The following is a 24,069-nucleotide window of genomic DNA, read 5'->3' on the forward strand; positions in this document are numbered from 1 at the left end:
TGTTTATATATGTTTATGTTCATGACTTTCATGTAGACGGCACTTCCCAGCCTTGGAGTCTGAACCCTGCCAAGGGTTTTCAGGATATCTCTAATTCTGAGGCATTTATCAATAATATATGAACAAAAATAAACTTTTTATTTCTGTGATCATTGGTATTTAGTTTTATCCCTCCCTTCAGTCTTCTAAATTGGTTTCAGTTTAATATGATATAAAAAAGAGAAAAGCAGAAAATCTTCGTATTTGATATTCTGCCATTTCTACACAGAAAAAACAAGTTGGCGATTATTTTTCTGTCAATTGACTGGTCGAAGTTTATTGCTAACAGGCAATTTAAAAGAAGCATCTTAAATCCCAGTCCTGCAGCTGAAAGATCTCACTACACTACGTTACAGTCATTTGGTGATTGAGGTGAAGAGATAGAACATAGCTACAGCCCAAGACAACAACGTGATTTCTAATTATATTCCACAATTTTTGTTTTCTTATGAACACAAAGACACATCTGTGGAAGAAAGTTATCTTATTATGTTGAGTTTCATTTGCATGTGTGAGCGGGATTATGCAAACTGGGAATCATTAAAACCACACACACTTCTGAGGTGGATATTAGCAGGTTTGAATTAAAGGGATGACCTCTGTCTTCCAGCCACACTTCACTTCATTCATCTCATAAAGCTGTCAGACTGTTTGAAAAGTTTTTGCTCTTTATAAGAGAAAATGTCCTCGGTGTCATAAAATAACCAGTCCTCAAAAATCACCCCATCCTAACAACGTGTCTGTTTCTTTCCTTTATCAGAGGGTCCCAGAGTGTGATGAGGAGAGAAGAAAAAATGAAGAGGATGACAGAGGAAAAGAGGAGAAGGAGGAAGAGGATGAGAGGAGCAGCGATGAAGGTTTCATGGGAATGACTCCGCTGCTGCAGGCTCACCATGCCATGGAGAGGATGGAGGAGTTTGTACACAAGGTAACAAACACACACTTCCTGTACATACACACACAGTGTATTAGCAGGTCATGTTAAAATGGTAGAGAGAGATATTTCCCCTGCCCCTTAACTTATCTACACAGACGTTTTAGAGCACCACACCTTTTAAATCCACCGCCCACTGAATTTGTAAATCTCCCCGAGAGTTTATTTTACCGAGGTGGTTTTATAACAACACTCAATAAAACCACACAGTAAACGAAACCAATAAAACCATAAAAACGCAATAAAAAGCAGAGTTTTGTGGCCTGAGCAGATTTCATGTCATTTGTATTTTTTTTTTAGTTTAGCTTTATCTCTTCTACAGAATATGTTTCATGAGTCTGGACACGAGCCAAACTGGAAACTGTCCAAAACACATGGTAGTCAGATGTAGAATTCAACCTGTTTACTAGTGATTAAAATGTTTTACAGTGTAGTTTGAGATAGCAAAGTTAATTAAAAAACACGGCACATTTTTGGTTTGTTCTTTTGTCACTTATGAAGGGAAGTTTGAACTGTTTTTTGGAAATTGGAGGCTGTAAATATGTGGGGATGTCGGCATATGGCACTGTTATCAGTTCTTTCCTGACCAAAGTCTTTAAAAAGAAATGCTTTGAAGAGTATACAGCGATTAAGACAAAAGAAAATAAGATTTACCTGCCCATAAACCATATTATTATGACAATAAAAAGAGTTTATAGAGAGTTTATAAAGGATGCATAGCATATGTCATTCGTGCTCATGACTGGACTGCAAACTTTTCAGTTTAGTTTGGAGTGAGTGAAGTTATATTATTATTATATTATTATTATTATTATTATATTATTATTATTATAGCATTATATAGGAAGGCTTTCAGTGACATTACCCACTGCAGGGGTCGGGTTCATCACTCTACTACCCCCAGGAATTTAGTTATAGATGACAAGCCAAGTCAATAATCATGCTCTTTGATAAATAACTTTGGCTGATCAGCAGCCTCCAGACATGAGGGGCTGATTAAACACCCTGAGCTGACTAAACAAGTTGAAACTCACTGAATTCTCTGTTGGTGCTTTATGATGCAGTTTGCATTAATGCCAGCTATAGCAGAATAAACCTCTGTCCATCATGATTTATTAACTCTAAAACCCTGTCAGTACTGATCTATTCTGTACGACAAAACATCTAGTGCACATCTGCCTTCCTGGAGTCTGGTCACGAAATTTTTAAAAGTGCATCTGGCATACCTCTGATGCATTTGGCAGGGGGCACTTGACTTGACTCGCTCACAAAAAACAAGCTGTGAGAGTCTTAACAAACTATGTGCCGTTATTTAGAAATACAGTTAAGAGTTGGAGTGTGAGTTTGTATGATAGCGTAGCTGGAATGTGGACTCAATACCTCAGCTGGGACTAATATTCACACACACACACACACACACACACACACACACACACACACACACACACTGAGTGCTGAAATTGCAACCAGCAGGTTGTAAATTATGGAAATTAATCACTGAAGAGAAACTGTCAGAGGATTCTCTGTCTCTGTTTCCTCCATTAGGGGTGTCTGTCGTATCGACTTCACTTTATTTATTTACATCATTTGACCCCGTTACAGTTCATTTGACACTGACACCTACAGTGTACACACTCGTGATCACAAACTGTACTCCCCTCACACACACACACACACACACACACACACACACACACACACACACACACACACACACACACACTACACACACCACACACCACACACCACACACATTCTATTTCAAGGACATTCAGTAAACAACGAGCTGCTTCTCATAAAGGTCAATTTGATTAGAAGTCATTTTTTAATTAACATTTCCATTCACCAGCCTTCAGGTTGTTTTTCCTAAACTCCATTATGACGTCACTGACTGTGTTCCTCTTTTTCAACCAATCAGGTGTGGGAGGGCCGGTGGCGCGTCATACCTCACGACGTGCTCCCTGATTGGCTAAAGGACAACGACTACCTGCTCCACGGCCACAGGCCACCTATGCCTTCGTTCCGCGCCTGCTTCAAGAGCATCTTCAGAATCCACACAGAGACGGGAAACATCTGGACACATCTGCTAGGTAGTACTCACAATCACTGACGCTCTTATAACAGAGATCTCACCATCCAGCAATGCTACCCGTAAATCTTAAAGCTGTTACTTTAAGTAGTGTGACGAGGGAACCATAACCTCACTTCTTAAAAATACTGTCAGCTTGTTTACAACCTGAAACAACAGTTGAGTGCACACACCACATTACAGCCAGGACAGGGATAATTAGTGAGACAAATAAAAAGATAAATTAATGAAAGAAAGAAGCTAGTAGTTCTTTTAAAAGCTGTTTTTGTTGGCCTCTGCGGCTGTTTCTTCACTTGTTTTTTTGCATCAGTTAATCTTCATTAAACCAGACACGTTAGATAACAAACCTGATATTTCCCAACGGCAAGCAGCAAAACCAGAGTTATTAGCTTTTATAAGCACCGTGATGTCAAAAGCTGTTTGTGTAAGTAAACATGTCCTCCATCTAATTCCAGGGCATTATGTTTCATTTTGGGTAAGCGCCTTTGGAATTAGTTGGATTCGTGTTTTGCCAACTTTGTTTTAAAGCTATTTGTTGTTGTTAGAACCAAAGCATCCTTATTTTCTTCTCTAACTGCCAGTTAAGTGTCGTCTGGCTTAGAAACAACTGTGTGAGTTTCTGCTCCCACCTAGTGGTTAAACAGAGACACTGCACTTACATACCTTTGTGGTGTGAATAGTGATTTTATTGATGCTCTTTTATCTTGTTTTGGTCTGTTTGGTTTGAATAAAAAGTGATGTGTTAGCATTTAATTAGTCAATTTTAATAAACCCTCTGAGCTCCAGGGCCCTGTTTTTTGTTTTGTCCTCTGTTGAATTTTACTGACTTAAGCCTCATTTTTGACTGCAATATATGTCTGTAACTTCTATAGAAACAGCATGATTATGGCCACAAGTTAGGAGAATTAACAGAAAAAATTATAACACAGTTATAATGCGAAAAACCATAAAAAAAAAAAGAAAACAACACAAGTTGAATTTGGAAGAAAATGGGCATCCACGTGCAATATATATTGAAATAATTAAATTTTTACAACCTCTTTCTGCTTTCCAGTTGAACTGAGGAATGCAGATGTTTTTTTACAACATTTGTTAAGTGCAAACCATTCAACATATAGAATGGAATCATTTTGATAAAATGTCTGATGTTTGTGTTTTTCCTGACAGAACCGTTCATTCGCCTATCATAAATGGTCCTTTTTAAAAAAAAATATAAATACATATTACAAAGAAAAAGGGAGTGTTGTGGGGTTCAGAGGGTTAACTCGGTGGGGGACAGCCTATTTGTCGTTATTTATCTTGATCAATATTTAATTCTCACTCCGTCTCTTATTGTCTCTGCAGGCTGTTTGTTTTTCCTCTTCCTGGGGCTGATGTACATGTTCAGGCCCAACATGTCGTTCGTGGCTCCAGTCCAGGAGAAGGTGGTGATCGGGATGTTTTTCCTGGGAGCCATCCTCTGCCTCTCCTTCTCCTGGCTCTTCCACACAGTCTACTGCCACTCCGAGGGCGTCTCCAGAGTCTTCTCCAAGTAAGACGCACACCCTCTAAACCCACAGATTTCACCCCTAAACATCCACAGCGTCACTAACCAGCCACTCTCTGTCTCCTCGTGTCTAGGTTGGACTACAGTGGGATCGCTTTCCTCATCATGGGCTCCTTCGTCCCCTGGTTGTACTACTCCTTCTACTGCTCCCCTCAGCCCTGCTTCATCTACTTGATAGTGGTGTGCATACTAGGATTGTCTGCCATCACAGTCTCCCAGTGTGACTTCTTCGCCACGCCGCAGTACAGAGGAGTCAGAGCAGGTAGAGTGAGACAGTGACATTTGATGTGTCTTTATTTATACAGAGCTCTGAGCAAGGTTATTATAGTTAACGAAAACTAAAATTGAAAAAAACATTTTCGTTAACTGAAATAAAAATAAAAACGATAACTAACTGAAACTGTATTGTGTGGTTACAAAACTAATTAAAACTAACTAAAATTATCGTGAAAATGTCCTTAGTTTTCGTCTTTGTCAACTTTTTCCATACATAATTCAGTGTTTCTATTTCAACATGCAGGAACACATGGTAAATATGTTTACTGAGACTGGGATGTTTACACTAGAACCAAAATACAAAACACCCCGAACTGTAAGAGTTAATAACCTTATTAGGGCTAAGATGGATAAACCAAAGGAAATTAAGGCACATACCCATTACAAAAAAACTAAAACTAACACTAAAACTAATAAAAACTAAACTAAAACTAAGCATTTTCAAAAAATAAAAACTAAACTAAAACTAGCAAACTCACTCTAAAAACTAACTAAAACTAACTGAAGTTGAAAACAAAAATTCACAACGAAATTAAAACTAAAACTAATGAAAAATCCAAAACTATTATAACCTTGGCTCTGAGGTCTGCAAATGAGTCCTACCTGGATGTGCCTAAATGCAGCTAAAAACAAAAGGTGATCGCTGCATATCTGGTCGTCAAAGACTTTAGACAATTTTAAATCTTCTCTTAAGACTCATTTTTTCTCTCAGGCTTTCGAACCTGCGTGAGAAGAAAGTTGTTTCTGTGTGTTGCATTGTACATCTCATGTCATATATTATTAGATGAAATTGTCTTTTTTTAAATTTTATTTGTGAGTTTATTGTTATTCAATTATGTATCTTGTATTGGATTGGATTTTTTGTTGTTATTCTATTAATTTTAATTAATTTTATTTGATAGGGACAATGCAGTTAGCATAGATACAGGACATGCATCTGATGTGCTGCATACAGAGATATAGCTTCAGCTAATTTTCAACTCCCGTCCCTAGTTGGGCTTTTACAACTACATACAAAATCACAATACTATAAAAATCCAATATACAATTACACCATCTACAAAATAGAATAAAATTACAAAAATTCAGTTATGTAAAGCACTTTGGTCAACCTTGGTTGTATATAAGGTTCTCTAGAAATAAACATGACCTTGACGTGACCTTTATTTTGTACTTTAAAGCTGCTCTAATCAATATTTTATAACAGCAATGGTGCCTCAGAGTGATGAAGCTACAAATAATCATCACCCTCTACACTTCCCCTTCAGCGTTTTAACATCTTTCAGTACATTGTTTTGTTTTTAGCCCTCCAGGTTTAAAAACCAACTGTGCACTGCCTGCTCTGCACCAGTCAGTACACAGAAACAGTCAGAGAGCAGCTAAAGAGCCAGATATTTCCCTCACAATGACCATAAATATGGCTCCAAGTAGATGCTAATTTAGCTCAATGTCTGCTGGATTGGTAAATAGGCAGCTGTTCGTCAACATGTTTGCTATAACAATTTTATAATGCGAATATAAGTGAGTTTTGTTTTATTAGATTGCTGTGAAAATTGCCAAATAAATTGCTTTTATTGCTGGTTGAAGTATTCACACTCTCTCTCTCTCCCTCGCTGTCTCTGCTCAGGAGTGTTTGTGGGTCTGGGTCTGAGTGGCGTGGTTCCCACCCTGCACTTTGTCATCAGCGAGGGTCTGATTAAAGCCACCACCATGGGTCAGATGGGCTGGCTGCTGCTCATGGCCACGCTCTACATCACCGGAGCCTGCCTGTACGCCGCTCGCATCCCCGAGAGGTTCTTTCCTGGCAAGTGTGACATCTGGGTAAGTGACTAACACACGCAGCACAAAATATGAGAGATTTATCATCAAAGCTGAAGTCTTTTTCCCCTTTTTGTTCTCCATGTTAAAGCTAAAACAATATCAAAGTAGGAGCACTTTCGTCATCATTTCTCTCTCTCACTCTTCTGTCTTTTTTTTTTTTTTTAAACAAACTAAATTTTTCATTTTGAACCAAGCATAACTTCCCTGACAGGGAACCTCATAAAAAAAAAAATACAGTACAGGCCAAAAGTTTGGACACACCTTCTCATTCAATGCGTTTCCTTTATTTTCATGACTATTGACATTGTAAATTCATCAAAACTATTAATGAACACATGTGGAATTATGTACTTAACAAAAAAGTGTGAAATAACTGAAAACATGTCTTATATTCTAGTAAGCAAAGGGTGGCTACTTTGAGGAATCTAAAATACAAGACATGTTTTCAGTTATTTCACACTTTTTTTGTTAAGAACATAATTCCATATGTGTTCAATCATAGTTTTGATGCCTTCAGTGAGAATCTACAATGTAAATAGTCATGAAAATAAAGAAAACGCATTGAATGAGAAGGTATGTGTCCAAACTTTTGGCCTGTACTGTATATATATATTTTTGTTGTTGTTAAATAGATAAATACATAAAGAAACAGACAATTACAAAAGGGAGGCATTCTCAGAAGAGCAAAATGGCCTTATTATACTCTGTTGATACATATGATAGTCTAATCTGTCCAAAAATGACAGAAAAACACCATATCATAGGACGTCCCTGAATTAAAAAAAAACAAACATCATACTTTACAGTTACTGTGTGTGTGTGTGATCCCTTATTTTTGTCCAATATAATGCCACAAAAACTTATTTTACATATGAATAAATGATGAGAGGTTTATGAAAATATCTGATATTGTTCCAGCCAAATTCTATCCTTAATTGGCTATTTTACTTATTACTAGCACAGCGCTTCCCATGTATTATCTTTAATTATAATATTTAATTCGCAATTCTTGATTTTCCAGGTATTTTGTGAAATGTCAGTTCTGGAAAGCTTTTTCCTGCAATACTATTAAAATAATGTATTTTATTTGGGATTTTACTGACCATCTTGCTTCCTTTATGACTTGTCATATAGTGTTTAACACCTATACAGATCATCTAATGATCCTTGTTTGTCTCTCTCTCTCTCTCTTCTAGTTCCACTCCCACCAGCTGTTCCACATCTTGGTGGTAGCGGGGGCTTTTGTTCATTTCCACGGCGTCTCCAACCTGCAAGAGTTTCGCCACAAGGCGGGAGGGGGCTGCGCCGAGGACGGCACACTTTAACGCACACACACTGACTCAGTCATTCACTTACACACATTTTACGGGGAGGCACTGGTTCTAATAATATGCACAGACATAAACACACACACATAAAACCTACGACATGCACACACGCTCTCCCCCTAAACTGAAGACCAGTGTGGCTCGTCTGGTTCGTCTGTGTGTGTGATACACCGGATGCCCTCCCAGGGGGCGCTATTATAAACTGACAGACAAGGGTTTTTATCCTCTTTCTGTCCCCGTCTGTCTTTCTTTCTGTCCATCCCCACCTCCTCTGGCTCTGTTGCTTCGGTTATAAAACCACTTCCAAGACGGTGTGTTTTATAAACCAGTTTTTGAGACTCTGCTCTTTTTTTCAGGAAGTATCTTCGTTTGTTGGGCGGGGGAGGCGAGGCGTTCAGAACCTCCCTTCAAAATAATGCTACATTTTCTTCAGTGTTGAGTTTAATGGTTTTGATTTGAAAAGGAAGCGTAATTGTGGCTTTAAAAAAAAAAAGACATTTTGGGGTGTGTTTTTTTTTGCTGAATGCTGTTTTCTAAGTCACAGTTTTGAGCATTCGATTATGAAAAAAAAAAAAAGAATTGAGTGGATTTCTTCCATGATTGTGGACATTGCAGGGTGAGATGAGGGGGGTGGGCAGCGGGTTGGTAGTCACTTTTAAAAGTTAAAAAACAAAACAATTTTTCCATGTAAATAAGATTTCTAAATTTTGGGTTATAGATTTGTATGAAATAAATATAAAAAAAGGAAAAAAATGTTATAATATGATGGCAAGAATAAATAAATATGTTAGATAATGAATCAACTAAAGAGGAGAGGAGGAGGAGAGGTGTTTTATCTACACTTGCTGAGATGCAATGGTGAGAATAATACAATAATGCTGCGGTAGGAGAAAACACTTCAACTTCATGTAGTCTGTATATGTGAGGATGGCAGGTGGAGGAAATATACAGCACAACATCTGAATCTTATCAAACAAACAGCAATTTTAAAAATCTTGCTGATATTTTGTCTCCAGTGCAGGCAGGAAGTGGCAACTGAGTCACTTTTCTGACCTAAAAACCTTGAAATAAACGAGGAGACGGCAGGAAAAGACTGTCCTCTACTCCGTTATCTCCACTTTTGTGTTGATGAGCATCACAAAGACAGAGCACAGATCTCAAATCAGGCCTCATGAAAAGAAAAAGAAACGTTCTTGTGAACATTTGTGCTTAAAACCAAATCAGAAACTAGGATAAATAAAAAGATATGTAGCCATTTTCCTTTTTTTCTTACTTGTAAATTGTCTGATAAAGATAAAAACAAATTTCCATGTTACCATCATAACTTTATTCTTTTTTTATGCCATGCCCCTAAAAAACATATCAAGGATAACTTGAAGATATTTTTTATAAACAAGGCCCCAGAGTCATATATATTTAATTTTGGTAAAACTGCAGTATTATTACAATACAAATGCAGTTCATTGTTGTCCTCCTCCTCTGTCTGGAAATGTGTTTTTTTTTTCTTTTTGATTGGATTGTATTTTAATTTATCCACTGCTGTTTTTGGTATTATTATTGCAAGCTTTAATTTCTCTTTTGTTCTTCCTATTATTTATCACTGGTTTCTCTCATGTGAAGTTAGAGCAGAGAGGCCCTGAGTGAGTTTCTCCTGCACTAAAAATAGCAAAAAAACAAGTCTCCGATAAAAAAGATCTGACAAAGTGAATTACTTAAAGGGCACACAAACTGCCTCAGATATGGAGATTTGACTTTGAGAAAACAAGACTTTTTTAAAAATGTTTTTTCTGGCAATACCAAAATCTAGCTCCTGCACAATGGAAACGCTTAAATTCTGAGCTTATCATAAACTGTGTGTCTATGATTGTTTGAAATTTAGGTTTGCAAGTTTCTATTCGATGGCAGCTTTTTCTGACCAGGAATTTGAACACAATTTCTCAGCTTTTCTATTCTTTTCTCTTCATTTTCTGATTTTATTTGATCTAGTTTATATTAATTTATTTCTCTTGGGGAGCGCATATTGTCTGTTGAAGCACACGTTCCGTTTTGATGGGAGTGTTTGATTGCAATAGACCTTTATATCTGCTGTATTGTTCTAATAAAAAGGTTTTTTGAATCTGTCACTTCGTCTTCCTCAGTGGTTAATATTGGCACAACACTGCACCATGACATAACAGTGTAAAAAAAAAGTCACAGTAAAGTTTGTCATAAAAAATAATTTAGGAATTGTTATAGGAAAGTAGATATTTTTTAAAAATGGCACCCTATAGTATGTAATAAAAATAATATAGTATGTTGTAAAGAAAAGAGTCATGGTCTTCTAATACTCTGTTGATTCATGTAGTAGTATAGTTCATCCAAAAATGACAGAAAAGCACCATATTTTGATCTTATTATAGTCTGTTGATAAATGTAGTAGGGGGGTCTTTTCCAGAAATAACAAAAAAACATTGAGATGTCCAAAATTTAAAAAAAAAAAAAAAGTCATACTATAGCATGTCAAAATTTTTGGCAAAAAAAAAAAAAATGTAAACGCCCCGAGACTCTCAAAATGGTCTTGTTATAGTCTGTTGATACAAGCAGTAGGGGGTCTTTAAAAAAAAAAAATAATAATCTATAATATACACAATTATATTTTAAGACCTGAATTTCTCAAATATATTACAGCATATGGCCAGAAATGACAGAAAAACACCATATTATAGTCTAATCTGTCTAAAGTGATAAGCAGACTGTGCAATTTCACGCACCGTCCAGCACCTTTGTCTTCAATAGTAGGAGATATTAGACACTAAAGTGTGAAGATATTGAAAGACAAATTAATCAGTGAGTTAACATCCATTCATTTTTATTTTTTCTTATAAAAATGTAGACCTTGTAGACAGACCAGTTCACAAAAAAAATCTAAATATTTAGACTCTTTGAAAACAGAATCACAACATAGAGTCCTTTACCTAGATCCATTTCCATACATACATTTCAAACTTATTTGTTCCTTAAAAACACAGTAAAACGTGCCTCTCCTTTATAACGAGCGTGAGAAACAACCTTTACAAATGAGTGATGAAATAACAAAAAGCACACAATAATACAACTTAAAGTATTTCCAAAGGGAAACAAAAAATATTTTAAAGCATAATGCTGCAAATACATTCTTTTTTTCCAGCTGAGACAAACATAAACAAACAGTAAAATAAGCACTTTGGTCTTCCTCCTCGAACACGCTGATGATGATTATGCTTGCGTTTTTATGAATGAAGTTAGTTTCAGTTAGCGGAATGCTAACTCGTTAACTGAGGCAACGCCAGCATTTTAAATCACATTTGAGATATTTTCTATGGGTTTGATAACTTCATGTACCATGTGGGATTTACTTCAGAGTGAGATAAATTGCACAAACAGGTTCAGGTACAGAAAAAAAACTTGACATTGAAACAAGATGTAACTTCTGTTCTTCCAATCAGCTTTTAAAGTGCATATCTTCATTCAGACCTGTTTTAACTGCTGTTTACAAACCAGTGACAGGTAGAAGCCAACTGACTTTAACTTTTGATCACTGTTTAATTATCCAATTACATCTGAAAGTTTGATATCAAATTCTGTATAAAACCCACTGACTCTCTAAACTGGTTGGATGATGGAACAATCCAAGTGTGATTAATTACATTTGAAGGTCTTCAACTAAACTGCATCACAGCCACAACACAAAAATATATATTTTTATTCATGTAATGTGTTGTACTACATCATTACTTATTTTATAGTAAAACAATAGACTGTGTCCAAAATCACTCCCTTGTTCAGTCATTCTGTGTTTTCTATAGATTATGCTGCATTCATGTGGTGTCAGAATAATCAGAAAAATTAGTTGCCAACTGGGAAATTTCATGTGAACAGCTTGGAAAGTTGCTGAAACTTTTGAAATTTTGACTTGTAGAGTGGATGCCATATTATGAAGAAACATGGCGGCTGAAAGTTAATTTTTGCTTGATGATTAGAGACTTTTGCTGATTCATGTATTGCATTATTTTGCTCACATGTAATTTGTAATATAGTATTAGGTTACATAGAGTGACCTAGATTATTTAGAAAGGGTATCTATTAAACTGATAACAAGTCAGGTAAAGCAATGGCTTAATTGTTTTAATGCTTTCAGCAATAAAATAAAACTTTTTTCCAGCATCTATGTTGCTCATGAACACACCAAAGTTGGAAAAATCCTGAGACACCCAATAGTGGACTCTATAGCGAGCTCTAAACTCATATTTCGAACACATCATCAACTGTAGCCACACAAAAGTAATTTAAAAAAGAATTATGTTCCCTTATTGGAAGTTTTGAGAGCACTACATGGAGCAAATATTTCCAACTTAATATTCAGAAAAATAGGAGTGATTTCAGACACAGTCCCAGTTTGACAGCCAGGACTCAGTTTGATTGCTTACTAATTTAGAAAGAAGTACCACTTCCAGCGTCCTAAAGTTAAAAGTCGGCACACTCTGCTAACGGAAGATATTTTAAACGGATCAGTGGTGTATGAGGAAATGTGACTACCTACAGCATGCACGTATTACTGGAAATACTGTCAAAGACCCACTGATATGGGCTGTGAAGTTAAAAGTCAGTAAAAAAAGAAAAAAAAGTATAAACTTCAGAGGTTTCTGTCTCCTGTTCTCCATGTTTTGTTTTTTCCATGAACTGGATGATTGTTTCTTTGCAGTGCTGATGTCGTTTATTCCCAGTGTGAACAAAACCCATGAACTATTTTCTCAGGTAAGTCAGCAAATTAAACTTTACCTGCAGAACGGTACTGGTAAAATCTGTTAACAGATACAAAAATGTCATGTTTTGTAAGTGTTAAAACCTGGGAACTGGTTGGATGGAAGTTATTTGTCAAACCAGGAATTACAGCAAATATACCTTTAGTTTCTTTTCTTTTTGTGAACAATTGTTTGAACTAAAATATCCTTTTAACTGTATTATTATAAGGATATACTCTGTGGTTTAAAGTTTAAAAAAAAAAGTTTAACTGTAACCTAATGTCTAATTTTAATAAATTACATTAGAGAAATCCCACCCGATTCCGTTGTCTAAAGAAAACCACTGGACTAACGTGTATTTTAAAAACAGACTTTAAGTTCGTAACAGAGTTTGAAATTTTGTTTTCAAATGTACTCAACACATAAATAATAACTTTCAGTTTAAGCAAATAAAACACAAAAAGAACAATAAAATGATTGTTGTCCCATCGGCAGCTCAATACTTTACCTTCAAATACGTGAACGAGCTGAAATGAAAACTGTTGCAAATGCAGCTGAGAACCTAAACCATCACGTTTTAAACATAATTTATGCTTAATAATAATAATAATAATAATAATAATAATAATACTAACACTTTTTGTAGACAGGTAAAATAACACTTTTTGTGTCGTAGAACACAAAAAAATAAACAAACTACAATTCAAATAAAAACACTGAGTGGGTAAATAAATAGTTTTTGAATTGCACAAAGTGGGAACGTTGAAGGTGAAAGCACTCCGATATGTCGAGACCCACGTTCAGTCTTTGAGTCGGTCGACCGTTAAATCAGTCAGACGAGCATTCAGCGAGTCAGGCAGTGAGAGTGAAGACTTTCTCTGCTCACTGTCACGATTTAATCTTCCACAGCTGTGAACAGACAGAAAGACAGGAACAGATTTAGAAACAGACAGTAGAAAAGAAAAGTCTGCAGGTGTGGTTTTAAGGCCCCGACACACCAGTCACAACCTTCTGTAGAGTTGGGCCTATATAAACATTTTGGTAACGCTTTATATTAAGGTCCTTGTAATAACCATTAATTAACAAGTAATAAGGCCCTTGTAAGTCCTTACAATCTTCCTTCATTTCGGGTATTCGACTATAGAGGAAATGCACCTATTGTTCTCCTTTTTGAATGATGGTGAGTTTTTTTCTCTCATACTAGTTATTTAGTGTCAGGTTGGTGTGTCTGGGCCTTAAGGTGAAGTACACAGGTACTTTCAAACTTAAGTATTCTGAAATAGCTGCCTGTATAATTCTACATGTTGCCAAGGGTCAAGGTAAATTCTGAAACAACTTTATTTTGAGTAATAATCAAAGATCACATTCTGGTCTGACTTTAACTGGCCTCTCAGCCTAATGAAGACATGTAGAACCACAACATAAACACTCTTACCTTCAGGTTAAATCCTAATAGGTCAGATATGACTCCCGACACAGCAGACAGGATGACCACCTGGGTGATGTTGTAGAGCAGAGGGTTCATAGTCAAACCATACAACCTGAAGGGAGTATCCAACTCCTGCAGAGAGAGAGAGAGAGAGAGAGGGGGAGAGAGAGAGAGAGAGAGAGAGAGAGACAGAGAGAGGGAGGGAGGAAGGATAAATCAACTGTTGGTCCAGGTATTGGAACAAAAAGTGAGCTCTACCTCACCTAAATGTCAGACTGTAAATATTCCTGTTGATTAGAGATGAAGTCCAAGTTTTAACCCTTTATCAGGCAAAGAACTATATTTGGTAACTTCAGGTAATATTTCGAGAAAAAAAGTTGCAAATTTACTAGGTTAAAGTAGCAAATCTACGAGAAAAAAAGTTGCAGATTTAAGAGATTTAAAGTGGCAAATCTGCGCGAAAAAAGTCGCAGATTTACGAGAAAAAAGTGGGGAAAAAAAGCAACTTTTTTCTCCCAGATTCACCTCTTTAAATCTCATAAATCTACCCATTTTTTTCTCATAGATTTGCCACTTTAATCTCGTGAACTTTTTTCTCAAAATATTATTTTGTATGTTTTTTTTTACACATTCTGGCTGTATGTAATATCCTCCAATATTCTCTAGGGTTGAAATTTGGAATTTGCAAGTATTTGTGCCTATTAAGGGTTAAAGTGGTGAATCTGGGAGAAAAAAGTTGCTTTTCCCCACTTTTTTCTCGTAAATCTGCGACTTTTTTCGCGCAGATTTGCCACTTTAATCTAGTAAATGTGCAACTTTTTTCTCAAAATATTACCTGAAGTTACCAAATATAGTTCTTTGCCTGATAAAGGGTTAAAAAAGTTGTGAGCGTACCTTGAGTAGTTTGGTAGCCAGTTTTAAGACGTTGTTGACCAGTGTCAGCTCCTCTTTCTTGTTTGGCTTCTTCTCCATCTTCAGATACAGGTTGATCTGTCAAACACACCATGGGTCAGTACCGATGTCTGAAGACTGCTGTGTGGTTATGCTTGTGTCATCTGTGTGTCTAACCTGTTCAGTGAGCAGTATGGAGGTGTTGCTGTACTTCTTGCTGGTCTCAGAGCCCAGAGTGACGAACCTGAGCAGGAACAGAGACAGGCTGGAGCACCAGATCACCAGCTCCCAGTTATAGTGACACTCCAGGAACGTTTCATGGACGTGGAGCAACTGGAGGAAGAGAGACGAGTACGTTGGTCAGTCTGTACAGATGGTGATTTTGGCGCCTCCCAGTGGTGGTACCACCAAAAGGCCTTTATTACATTAACATGAGTACCAGTTCATGTTAAATCAATCTATGCCAGCATTCACAAGTTTGGTTACACATTTCAAAATTCAAATGCAATGCTGGCCAGAGAAACATGTCTTACTATACTATACTCTTATTATACCGGCCTTAATTATTATTATTATTACCATTACTATTATTATATATTTATATATTATACATCATATTATTTTATTTATAATTATTTTATTTTATTTTTTTACTATTTATTTATTATTACATATTATATAATATATACTGTACTATTATTACAATTATATACCATCTAGTCACTATAGCATTGTTGCAATCATATCATCAGTATAATTACCATCATCTTGCCAACCTACCAACTGATCTTCTTTTTTTAACTTCTTAAGTGTCCTTGTTCTATTATGTGGGTTTTTTTTTTCTATTGTTGTTTTTTATTTATGCTACCTCAGTATCTTATTCTATTGTATTTTATTGTATTTTATTGTACTTGAATACCGGACTGCTGTGACAACCGAATTTCCCTTCGGGATGAATAAAGTAATCTATCTATCTATCTCTCTATCTATCTATCTATCTATCTTACACAAATCTATCTAAAAGCTGAAGAGTTGTACCACTAATGAATTAATGAGCTAGTTGGATATGGTTTCAATGGAGATAACTGGGCTTATTTCACTGTCTCGGTTGATGTTAGATTAGCATTTTTACAAGCACCAAAACTCGATATCCCTTACTAACATGCTGTACCAACACCTACCTACTCCAACAGTATGTCAGAATTTTAAGAAGATCCGAAACCTTCATATGGAATAAATCCTAGATTTTTGTTATTACAGAGAGATTAAAATACAGAATTCCTGGTACTGGTAACAGTATCAGTTCAAATGTAAAGTCACACCCAACGCTAACTTCAGCTGTGCTAATAACAACTGAGGTAGAAACACTAGAATCTGGTCCTGACCAAGCCAGATCAATATCATTATTGAACAAGAGGCTGCATGCTTGTTGTCATATGTGTGATGATGAGCACAACATTGTGATATGATCATAAAAGTAACCTAACTGGTTAATTTGTCGTCCTACTCAGAACTTACCTGGGCACAGCAGATGAAGACGACAGACAGAGTGAGCAGGAAGGCAGACGACACGATCACATCCACTGAACGCTGAGGACCCCGCCTCTGCAGACGCAACAATAAGAATATCAATATAGCTTGTGTTCAAAACATATACATTCATTAATACAGTGGCATGAAATTATCTAGTTTTCTGCATTCATTTGTCATAAAATGTGATCTGATCTGCATCTTAGTCCTCTTGATGGAGCATTATTAAGGTTTCATGGATGTGTTCAATAAAGACACAAAATAATATAATTGTTTGTGTGGTATTAGGTTAAGCACATTGTGTTTGTCTATATTTAGGACTTTGATGCAGATCAGATGACATATGACAAATTAATACAGAAAACTAGGTCATTTCAAAGGGTTCACATACTTTTTCTTGCCACTGTATATGCAAATGTTTCCAGTAAGACGGCACATTAATTAACTGCAGAACTAATATCACAGCTTGTGAACATCATCAGTGACGTACCTTGAGGTAGGAGCGTAGCGACAGCCACATCTTGATGTTCTGAACTTTCTTCAGTCTAAAATGGGGCACTTCAGACTTCCTGGCTCTGCGGGCTGAAGTCAGGTGACCAAACAGCTTGGCAAACAGTAGCCTCTGCAACACACACGTATATAAACATTCATAAGTTAAATCAGAACTGAGAGGAGAGTTTCATATTTTAGTAAAAGCCACTTGCAGCTACTCAGAAGCAGTGATACAGAATGTGACCGTCTCACCTGTTTGTAGGTCCTCTCTGCTACGCTGAGCAGGAAGAAGAAGAGCCATATAAGGCAAACTCGCACCAGGAAGCTAAGTGTTACCATGGTGATGACCATGGCGTCTGAGCCGGACCCGCCTCCCAGCGCTACAGAGAGCAGCTCATTGGCCGAGAGCGTGGTCAGCTGATCCAAGTCACGGTACTGAGCCAGCCTGCAGGAGATGCACAAAGACCGATGTGAGTGAAACTGCAAAAAACACTTAAATAATTACTTTATTTAAATAGTACTTTCATATTGTAAGTAAGCATTTTACCAACTACTGACAATCTGTAATTTGAAGTATCTTATTAATAAGAAACTGTCATAATTTTAAGTATTTTTTAAAATGTTCTCCAGTCTAGTTATTGTGTTCTTAAATCACACAAACTTATTGTATTGAGAGCATGCTATGCAGTTATACCTATACGCAAAAGGTGTGAGGCCGAGCGTCACGGCAACCAGGTTGCCAAAGACCTGGTAACCAATACCAGGAGTGTAGAGATTCACCTGTAAAGGGAGGCAGAAAAAAGTGTTTTTGATCTCCTTCTGTCTCTATTTATTGTCTTTTTTTCCAGACACATAGATAGGCAAAACATTAAATGTGTGCATTTCTTTCAGGATTTCTCCTCACTCTGTTCATGATCATGCCGCTGATCTCCAGGACGGACATGTCGGCTTTCTTGCACTCGTTTCCCTCCCACACGATGGCGCTCACTCTCTCCAGACCGGGGTTGGAGCTGTGCAGCCAGGGAGCGTGACCCTGAGAGAAAAAACATACAACATCCACTTAATTATGACCTGTTTGAAGTGTGCATCTACATAAATATTACCTACATGTACTGTGAGCAATTTTTTGTTTTGTTTTAGTAAATGTTAAGTCAGTATATACAACAACAATTATACCTTCATTCCTTAATTCAGAAAAATATTGTATTATTAATATTCTCTTTCATCCTTTAATGTTTTATATTACTTATTTTTCCACTGTAAATTGTATTATTCTATTATTGTTTGTCTAATTAGGTTTTTTGTCACTATTACTATCTCTCTTCCTTTCCACGTATTGAGATATTTAGCTACATGCATTGTAACTTTAAAAACTGAAACGTTGATCCATGTATGCCCTGAAAAGTTCAGCAAATACATACAATATTGAAGTGTCCATCTACTGCAACTATTTTGCTCTATAGTCCTGTTTGACTTTGGGGAATGGTTGAATGTGTAACTCATTAAGATGTCTTAACAGCTAAGTGTCTCTCTAAGTGTTGAACAGGTAAGAACTAAAGTGATTTTAGTGATTTAAATGCTGTTGAAATTGCAGCTGTATGTAACTTAGAATTGGATTTACAGACCTGATGGAAAGGGTCGTCTCTGTATTCCTTTTTAGCGGGAGGACAGACAGGCGTCCCTCCTCCTTCTCCCTCTGTAAAGTAAATGAGTCTCAGCATTAACGTTAGCACCAAAACCAACAGGTTACCTAATCTATGAACAGAGACAACACATTCAATTACTTAAGCAGGTAAATCAAACACTTTCAAATACTTTTTTTTTGCTATTCTATGCCAGTCTCGTCTCCTGACCTGTCTCTGAGGTGCAGGATGACCTGCACTCGGCACAGTGCAAGAAGTCTTCCCACATCAAGTCCTCTGTTTCAGACTCGTGTCGAGTGCTCTCCGAGTCCTGAGTCCTCAGACTGGAACATCTGGAGCTGCAGCTGGTGCCGGACTTGGGGACATCCTGACAGACAGAAAGGAGGAGTGTTACTTTTGGAAAAATATAAAACTATGGTAACACTATGTTTATAGATGGTTTATAAACCAATTATTAACCATTTACAAAGAGCTATAAATATTTAATCATTAAATGTTTTCAACCAATTTCTTAAAGGTATATGAATCATTTCAAAATCATTAACATACTTAATATGGTGTTAAAATTTTAAAATGAGTGCAACTAAAACTATAAATGAACTATTAATTATAATTTAATTGTTTGTTAATGGTAAATTAACTATAAACTTACATTAATATACCATCTATTTGTCATTTATGAATTATGTAGTTAGTTAAACATTAATAAATTATGTATTTACCATTCTAAAAGGCCTATATACGGTTTATAAATGATGATTAAACATTAATAAACCATCTATTTACCATTTATAAATGATGGTTATTGTAAAGTGTTACCAAAACTATCTTTGTCCTGTTGCTATTTTTCTGGTATAAATGAATTCAACATGTTGCCTTTTGGTTGCGTTTACCTCCACAGCGTAGTGCTTCTTGTAATGATGTGAATTTTTGCGGTTTCTGAGCGTACAGTCGCTGTTCATTCTTTCAACTCCCCTGCGGAGGGCGCTGTAGGACGCTTCAGGGTCCTCCTCACTGGACGCCTCGTCTGATGCTGGCTCCTGAGAGGCACAAAACACACATCAGACAGATCCTGGGGACACAGACACTTTGTGGGGCTGAAATCAAGGTCAAGGTCACGTTTATTCATAGAGCACTTTATATACAACCAAGGTTGACCAAAGTGCTTTACATAACTGAATCACAACAAAAAATCCAATCCAATACAAGATACATAATTGAATAACAATAAACTCACAAAATAAAAATAAAAGACAATTTAATCTAATAATATATGAGATGAGATGTACAATACAGCACACAGAAACAACTTTCTTCTCACGCAGGTTCAAAAGCCTGGGAGAAAAAATTTGTCTTTAGAGAAGATTTAAAATTGTCCAATGTCTTTGACGACCGGATATGCAGCGGTAAACTGTTCCACAGCTTTGGGGCAGCCACTGCAAAAGAGCGATCGCCTTTTGTTTTTAGCTGCATTTAGGCACATCCAGGTAGGACTCATTTGCAGACCTCAGAGCTCAAGTCGGTCTGTGAACCTGTATCAGTTCGGTCAAATATGCTGGAGCCAATCCGTTTAAAATTTTAAAAACAAACATCAGGATTTTAAAATCTATTCTGAAACGGACAGGAAGCCAGTGTAGAGAGGCTAGAAATCAAACCTGTTGGCTCACCTTATTGCCATTCGCCAGCATCAGTCCCGTACTGCGGGGCGTGTGTGCGTGTGCGGGCTGGGCGTGAGAGTTCCAGCACGCCTCGTCAGCCCTGTTCAGCGAATCACAGCGCTGCTCGTGGAGCTGAAGCCCCTCCTCGCTGCTGCGATTGGTCACCCGGCCGTCCAGCGACACATAGCCGTTGTCCGTCTCCGTCGACTTGTCGATGGACAGTTTGGACTTCTTAGATCTGAAGGACGCCGCAGAGGAAGGGAAGGAGGACGAGAGAAGAAAAGGCGAGCAGGAGAATGTAGATATAGATGGACAGATGGATACAGAGACATATTTAGATAAAAACAGCAGGACAGTGAGCTTAGAAGTTATAAAGTTTAGTCTCAGAAGCAGACATGCAGTGAGATAAATCACTCTAACAGGATACATTAAACACAACACTGTGGAACATTCATACAAAACTGGAAACCCAAATATTGGAGAGAAAGTGGAACGTGATGTACTGGAGAACTTCATAAAGCAGCACAAAGTTTTGTAACTAAAGTACGTGCAAAACTAAGTGTAATTGGTAAGCTTGAGTCCGATTGTCTCACTAGAAGTATCTAAAAAGGCAAACCAATGAGTGAATCAGAGGATTAATGAATGTATCACTGAGAAAATTTAATTGACAGAGGTGGAAGTGTCTTCCAACAAGTGCTGAAGTGAGTGTGTCAGATAATCAATAGATGAAGGAACCAAATCAAGAGGTTATCTAGTGCTCAGAAACGTTCCACACTGTTGCAGTCTGCTGGACGCTGGTCGAGGAAGAAGCTTGGGGAGGAAATTCCAATTATAGATATTTAATTGTTTTAAAGAAGGTAAGAATATAGCTTGAGAAACTTTTTAAATGATTGATTTATGGGACGCCCCATGCTTCTTTTGAACACAGCTTGATCAGCAAGTCATGCACATTAAAATCAGCTGCAAAGTCCCTCAACCCCTCACTGGAAACAGTGGTGCCAAAGATTTTGCTACATTTTATTGGCTCAGGAATGAATAGGTTCTCCAGCCAATAATCCAGAGTTGCAAAGTAACATCAAATGTGATGTTCAGTCAACATTTTCTGGGACGATAAAAGTTTCATGATGTCATAGGAGAAGAGGTGATGTTGCAGCTGAGGAAGCCAAGGTTAGGTCTGAGAGGAGGCCGGGATTCAGTTCTTGACTTTTAGTTAAAAAATGATGACAACATGACAGTTCTGACTTTTCTAGAGTGGGGTTAAATGACATACTTATCTATAGTCAGTGCATAACTTATGGTAGATGGTGTTTGGCAGGGGCAGCAAAACATTTTAACCAATTCAAAGAAAATTGTTTGTGAAAAAAAAAATTGTGTATTCATTTGCTCTTAAATGTTTTATTCATTCACTTTTTTTTTTTTTTTTTTAATTCGCTTTTAAATGTCTTCCAATGTGTTTTATGTATTTTAATCTTGCCCCTATAAAGCACTTTGAATGCCCCTGTGTCCGAATTGTGCTATATAAATAAACTTGCCTTGCCTTGCCTTTTAGCATATGCTGCTATATGTAGAATTTTTTCACCACTTTACCTTCAGACAGTCCTGTTTAAGTTTACATGGGAGCAACTGAAGCCGTTATCAACGTTCTCTTCAAAACCACCAGACTTCTTTGACAAAAACAGTAATTTTACCTGACCGGCCATGGGAGTTGCCGGTCTGCTGCTACTTTGATCAGTTAGGTTTTTTATGTTATTGTGTGACTTTAGTGTTTTAAAGATTTAGTTGTGGATTCTCCAAAGTCAAACAATAACGCAATCAAACTGACCATTTGAAGCAGCAGCAGACCTGCAACTTCTGTGCTCTGAGAGGTAAAACTACAGATTTTGTCAATGGAGTCCGGAAGCTTTGAGGAGAGCACAGATAACGGCTTGTGTCCCCAGTAACAAAGCGCCGTCTGACGGCAGAATAAGAAAAATATTCTCAATATAGTGTACATTTCAACTGATATGGATTGTTTTAACCCATTGACGCCTAAAACTTCCTGTAAAACCTCTGGGCGATTTTAAAATCGGCCCCTAAAACCTGAAGTTTTTCTGGAAATTCAACAGAAGTGTCAACGCTTCTACTAAATAACAGATTCAGCCTCTGTAGCAGATAGAAATGAAATTCAAAAAGTATTTGAGAGCTTATACAAATACTACAAAACAACGTATCCGCTTTCCAGGCTTCAATGGGTTAAGGTGGCTATAATACCTAATACTGCCTGCTTCTCCAACTGGGGGCGTGCCGACACCATTTACTGTAGTTAATACACTGATTATGGATAAATAACTCAAACAACCTCACCTCAAAAGATTAGAACTAAGAGTAAGTTATTTGATTATTTACTTGTTGACCACATAACTAAGAAATTCCTTCAGAATTTCCCTAAAACAACAAAGAGATTCGACCTCTAAATTTGGTAAAAACTAAACCCTGGGTGGTTTGACAACTGAATCCCAGCCCCGTCTTTGTACATCATCTTGTTTTAGGAAGACCGGAAACGAAAATACACACCCAGCTTTACAGATATCATGCCAGAAATCTTGGAAGAGAGCGCCCAGGCTGTATGTGGTGCTGGCTGAGTGGGAGTGTGGCGCCCCCTCCTGTGTGTTATCGGTAGTGCTAGACCCGTCGCCTTCCCTATGCACCTCCATCTGAGATGCCTTCCTCAACTTCCTTCAGTTTGGAAAGAATAGAGGGTGGAGAGAGACTTAGAGAGGACCTGGAGACTAAGAAGACTTGAAACTACAGCTATGTGTCCAGCGAGAACCTGGCTGCATTCTATATTTGTAATTGAATCAAGGTTCGGGGCCGCAATTTTTACTTTTACAGAAGCTACACAGTGTTTCAAGCTAAACTCAGGTACCTGCTGGACACAGAGGCTGTTACAGGTAAAAGGCAAACTACCAAAATCCTCTTTTACATGTACGCTATCCTGCAAAATAAAAGTAGATACTTTTTCTTAAAAAAAAAAAAAAAAATCAAAACTTGTTAGTTAAATGTAACAGCTTTCCAATAAAGTAAAAATAAAGCTGAAGGCATGAAATAAGGTCAAATATTAGATAAAGACAAAGACATTTATTATGCCATTCTTTTTTCATAAAGGGCTTTTAAATTGGATAAACAAAGGACAAAGAAGAAAAAAAAGATAAACGTCCCAGGTTGTAAGATATTATCTTTTTTTGAGGACATTTTTTAGTTTAATGTTGCTTTTACAGGATATTAATGTAAAGGTTAGATTTTGCAGATTAAAGATTTAATGAAGGACAGGTGTACTGTAAAGGACAAGTCTTTTGGATTTCATAGTAAAAAACGGGATAAACAAGATGTTCATTTACTTTTTATCCTTCACTGCTAAAAAAAATAATTCCTGGTTTCGAATATTCTTTGTCTTGATGAAATGTGTACTTAGACGAGGAAAAGAGAAAGACAGATACAGAGAAATGTACAGAGGAACAGAATCAACTTTGTTTCAATATAACTGCACCCTTTTCATGATTTCTCCTCTTTCCTTATTAAAAGAGACCCAAGGTTGATTCAGTGAAGGAGCAAACAGAACTACCTCGCTCCCTCCAAACCCTTTCCAAAACTGTG

The 24,069-nt window shown here is 37.0% G+C and overlaps 2 protein-coding genes across 3 annotated transcripts in view; one reads left to right on the plus strand and one right to left on the minus strand.

The window, feature by feature from the left end:
* adipor2 (adiponectin receptor 2) overlaps positions 1-10,153 on the plus strand; it is a 33,209-nt gene extending 23,056 nt beyond the window's left edge. Inside the window, exons 3-8 of the mRNA XM_059326036.1 lie at positions 800-967; positions 2,892-3,063; positions 4,407-4,593; positions 4,683-4,870; positions 6,512-6,705; positions 7,902-10,153. Of these exons, the coding sequence (XP_059182019.1) occupies positions 800-967; positions 2,892-3,063; positions 4,407-4,593; positions 4,683-4,870; positions 6,512-6,705; positions 7,902-8,030 (1,038 nt within the window). The 3' untranslated portion in view covers positions 8,031-10,153. The remainder of the gene's footprint in view (positions 1-799; positions 968-2,891; positions 3,064-4,406; positions 4,594-4,682; positions 4,871-6,511; positions 6,706-7,901) is intronic.
* Positions 10,154-11,183: 1,030 nt separating this feature from the next.
* LOC131960545 (protein PHTF2-like) overlaps positions 11,184-24,069 on the minus strand; it is a 54,952-nt gene continuing 42,066 nt past the window's right edge. Inside the window, exons 8-21 of one of the 2 annotated variants that reach the window (XM_059325787.1) lie at positions 22,990-23,151; positions 20,446-20,674; positions 19,672-19,818; positions 18,989-19,145; positions 18,761-18,831; positions 18,040-18,168; positions 17,830-17,915; positions 17,388-17,580; positions 17,134-17,265; positions 16,632-16,718; positions 15,291-15,446; positions 15,117-15,212; positions 14,229-14,354; positions 11,184-13,702 (exon numbers count right to left, since the gene is read on the minus strand). In XM_059325787.1, the coding sequence (XP_059181770.1) occupies positions 13,682-13,702; positions 14,229-14,354; positions 15,117-15,212; positions 15,291-15,446; positions 16,632-16,718; positions 17,134-17,265; positions 17,388-17,580; positions 17,830-17,915; positions 18,040-18,168; positions 18,761-18,831; positions 18,989-19,145; positions 19,672-19,818; positions 20,446-20,674; positions 22,990-23,151 (1,792 nt within the window). In that variant the 3' untranslated portion in view covers positions 11,184-13,681. The remainder of the gene's footprint in view (positions 13,703-14,228; positions 14,355-15,116; positions 15,213-15,290; positions 15,447-16,631; positions 16,719-17,133; positions 17,266-17,387; positions 17,581-17,829; positions 17,916-18,039; positions 18,169-18,760; positions 18,832-18,988; positions 19,146-19,671; positions 19,819-20,445; positions 20,675-22,989; positions 23,152-24,069) is intronic. The other variant, XM_059325788.1, reaches the window with a different exon arrangement.

The sequence above is a fragment of the Centropristis striata genome, chromosome 22 (assembly GCF_030273125.1).
Source record: "Centropristis striata isolate RG_2023a ecotype Rhode Island chromosome 22, C.striata_1.0, whole genome shotgun sequence".
In the NCBI taxonomy this organism is placed as follows: domain Eukaryota; kingdom Metazoa; phylum Chordata; class Actinopteri; order Perciformes; family Serranidae; genus Centropristis; species Centropristis striata.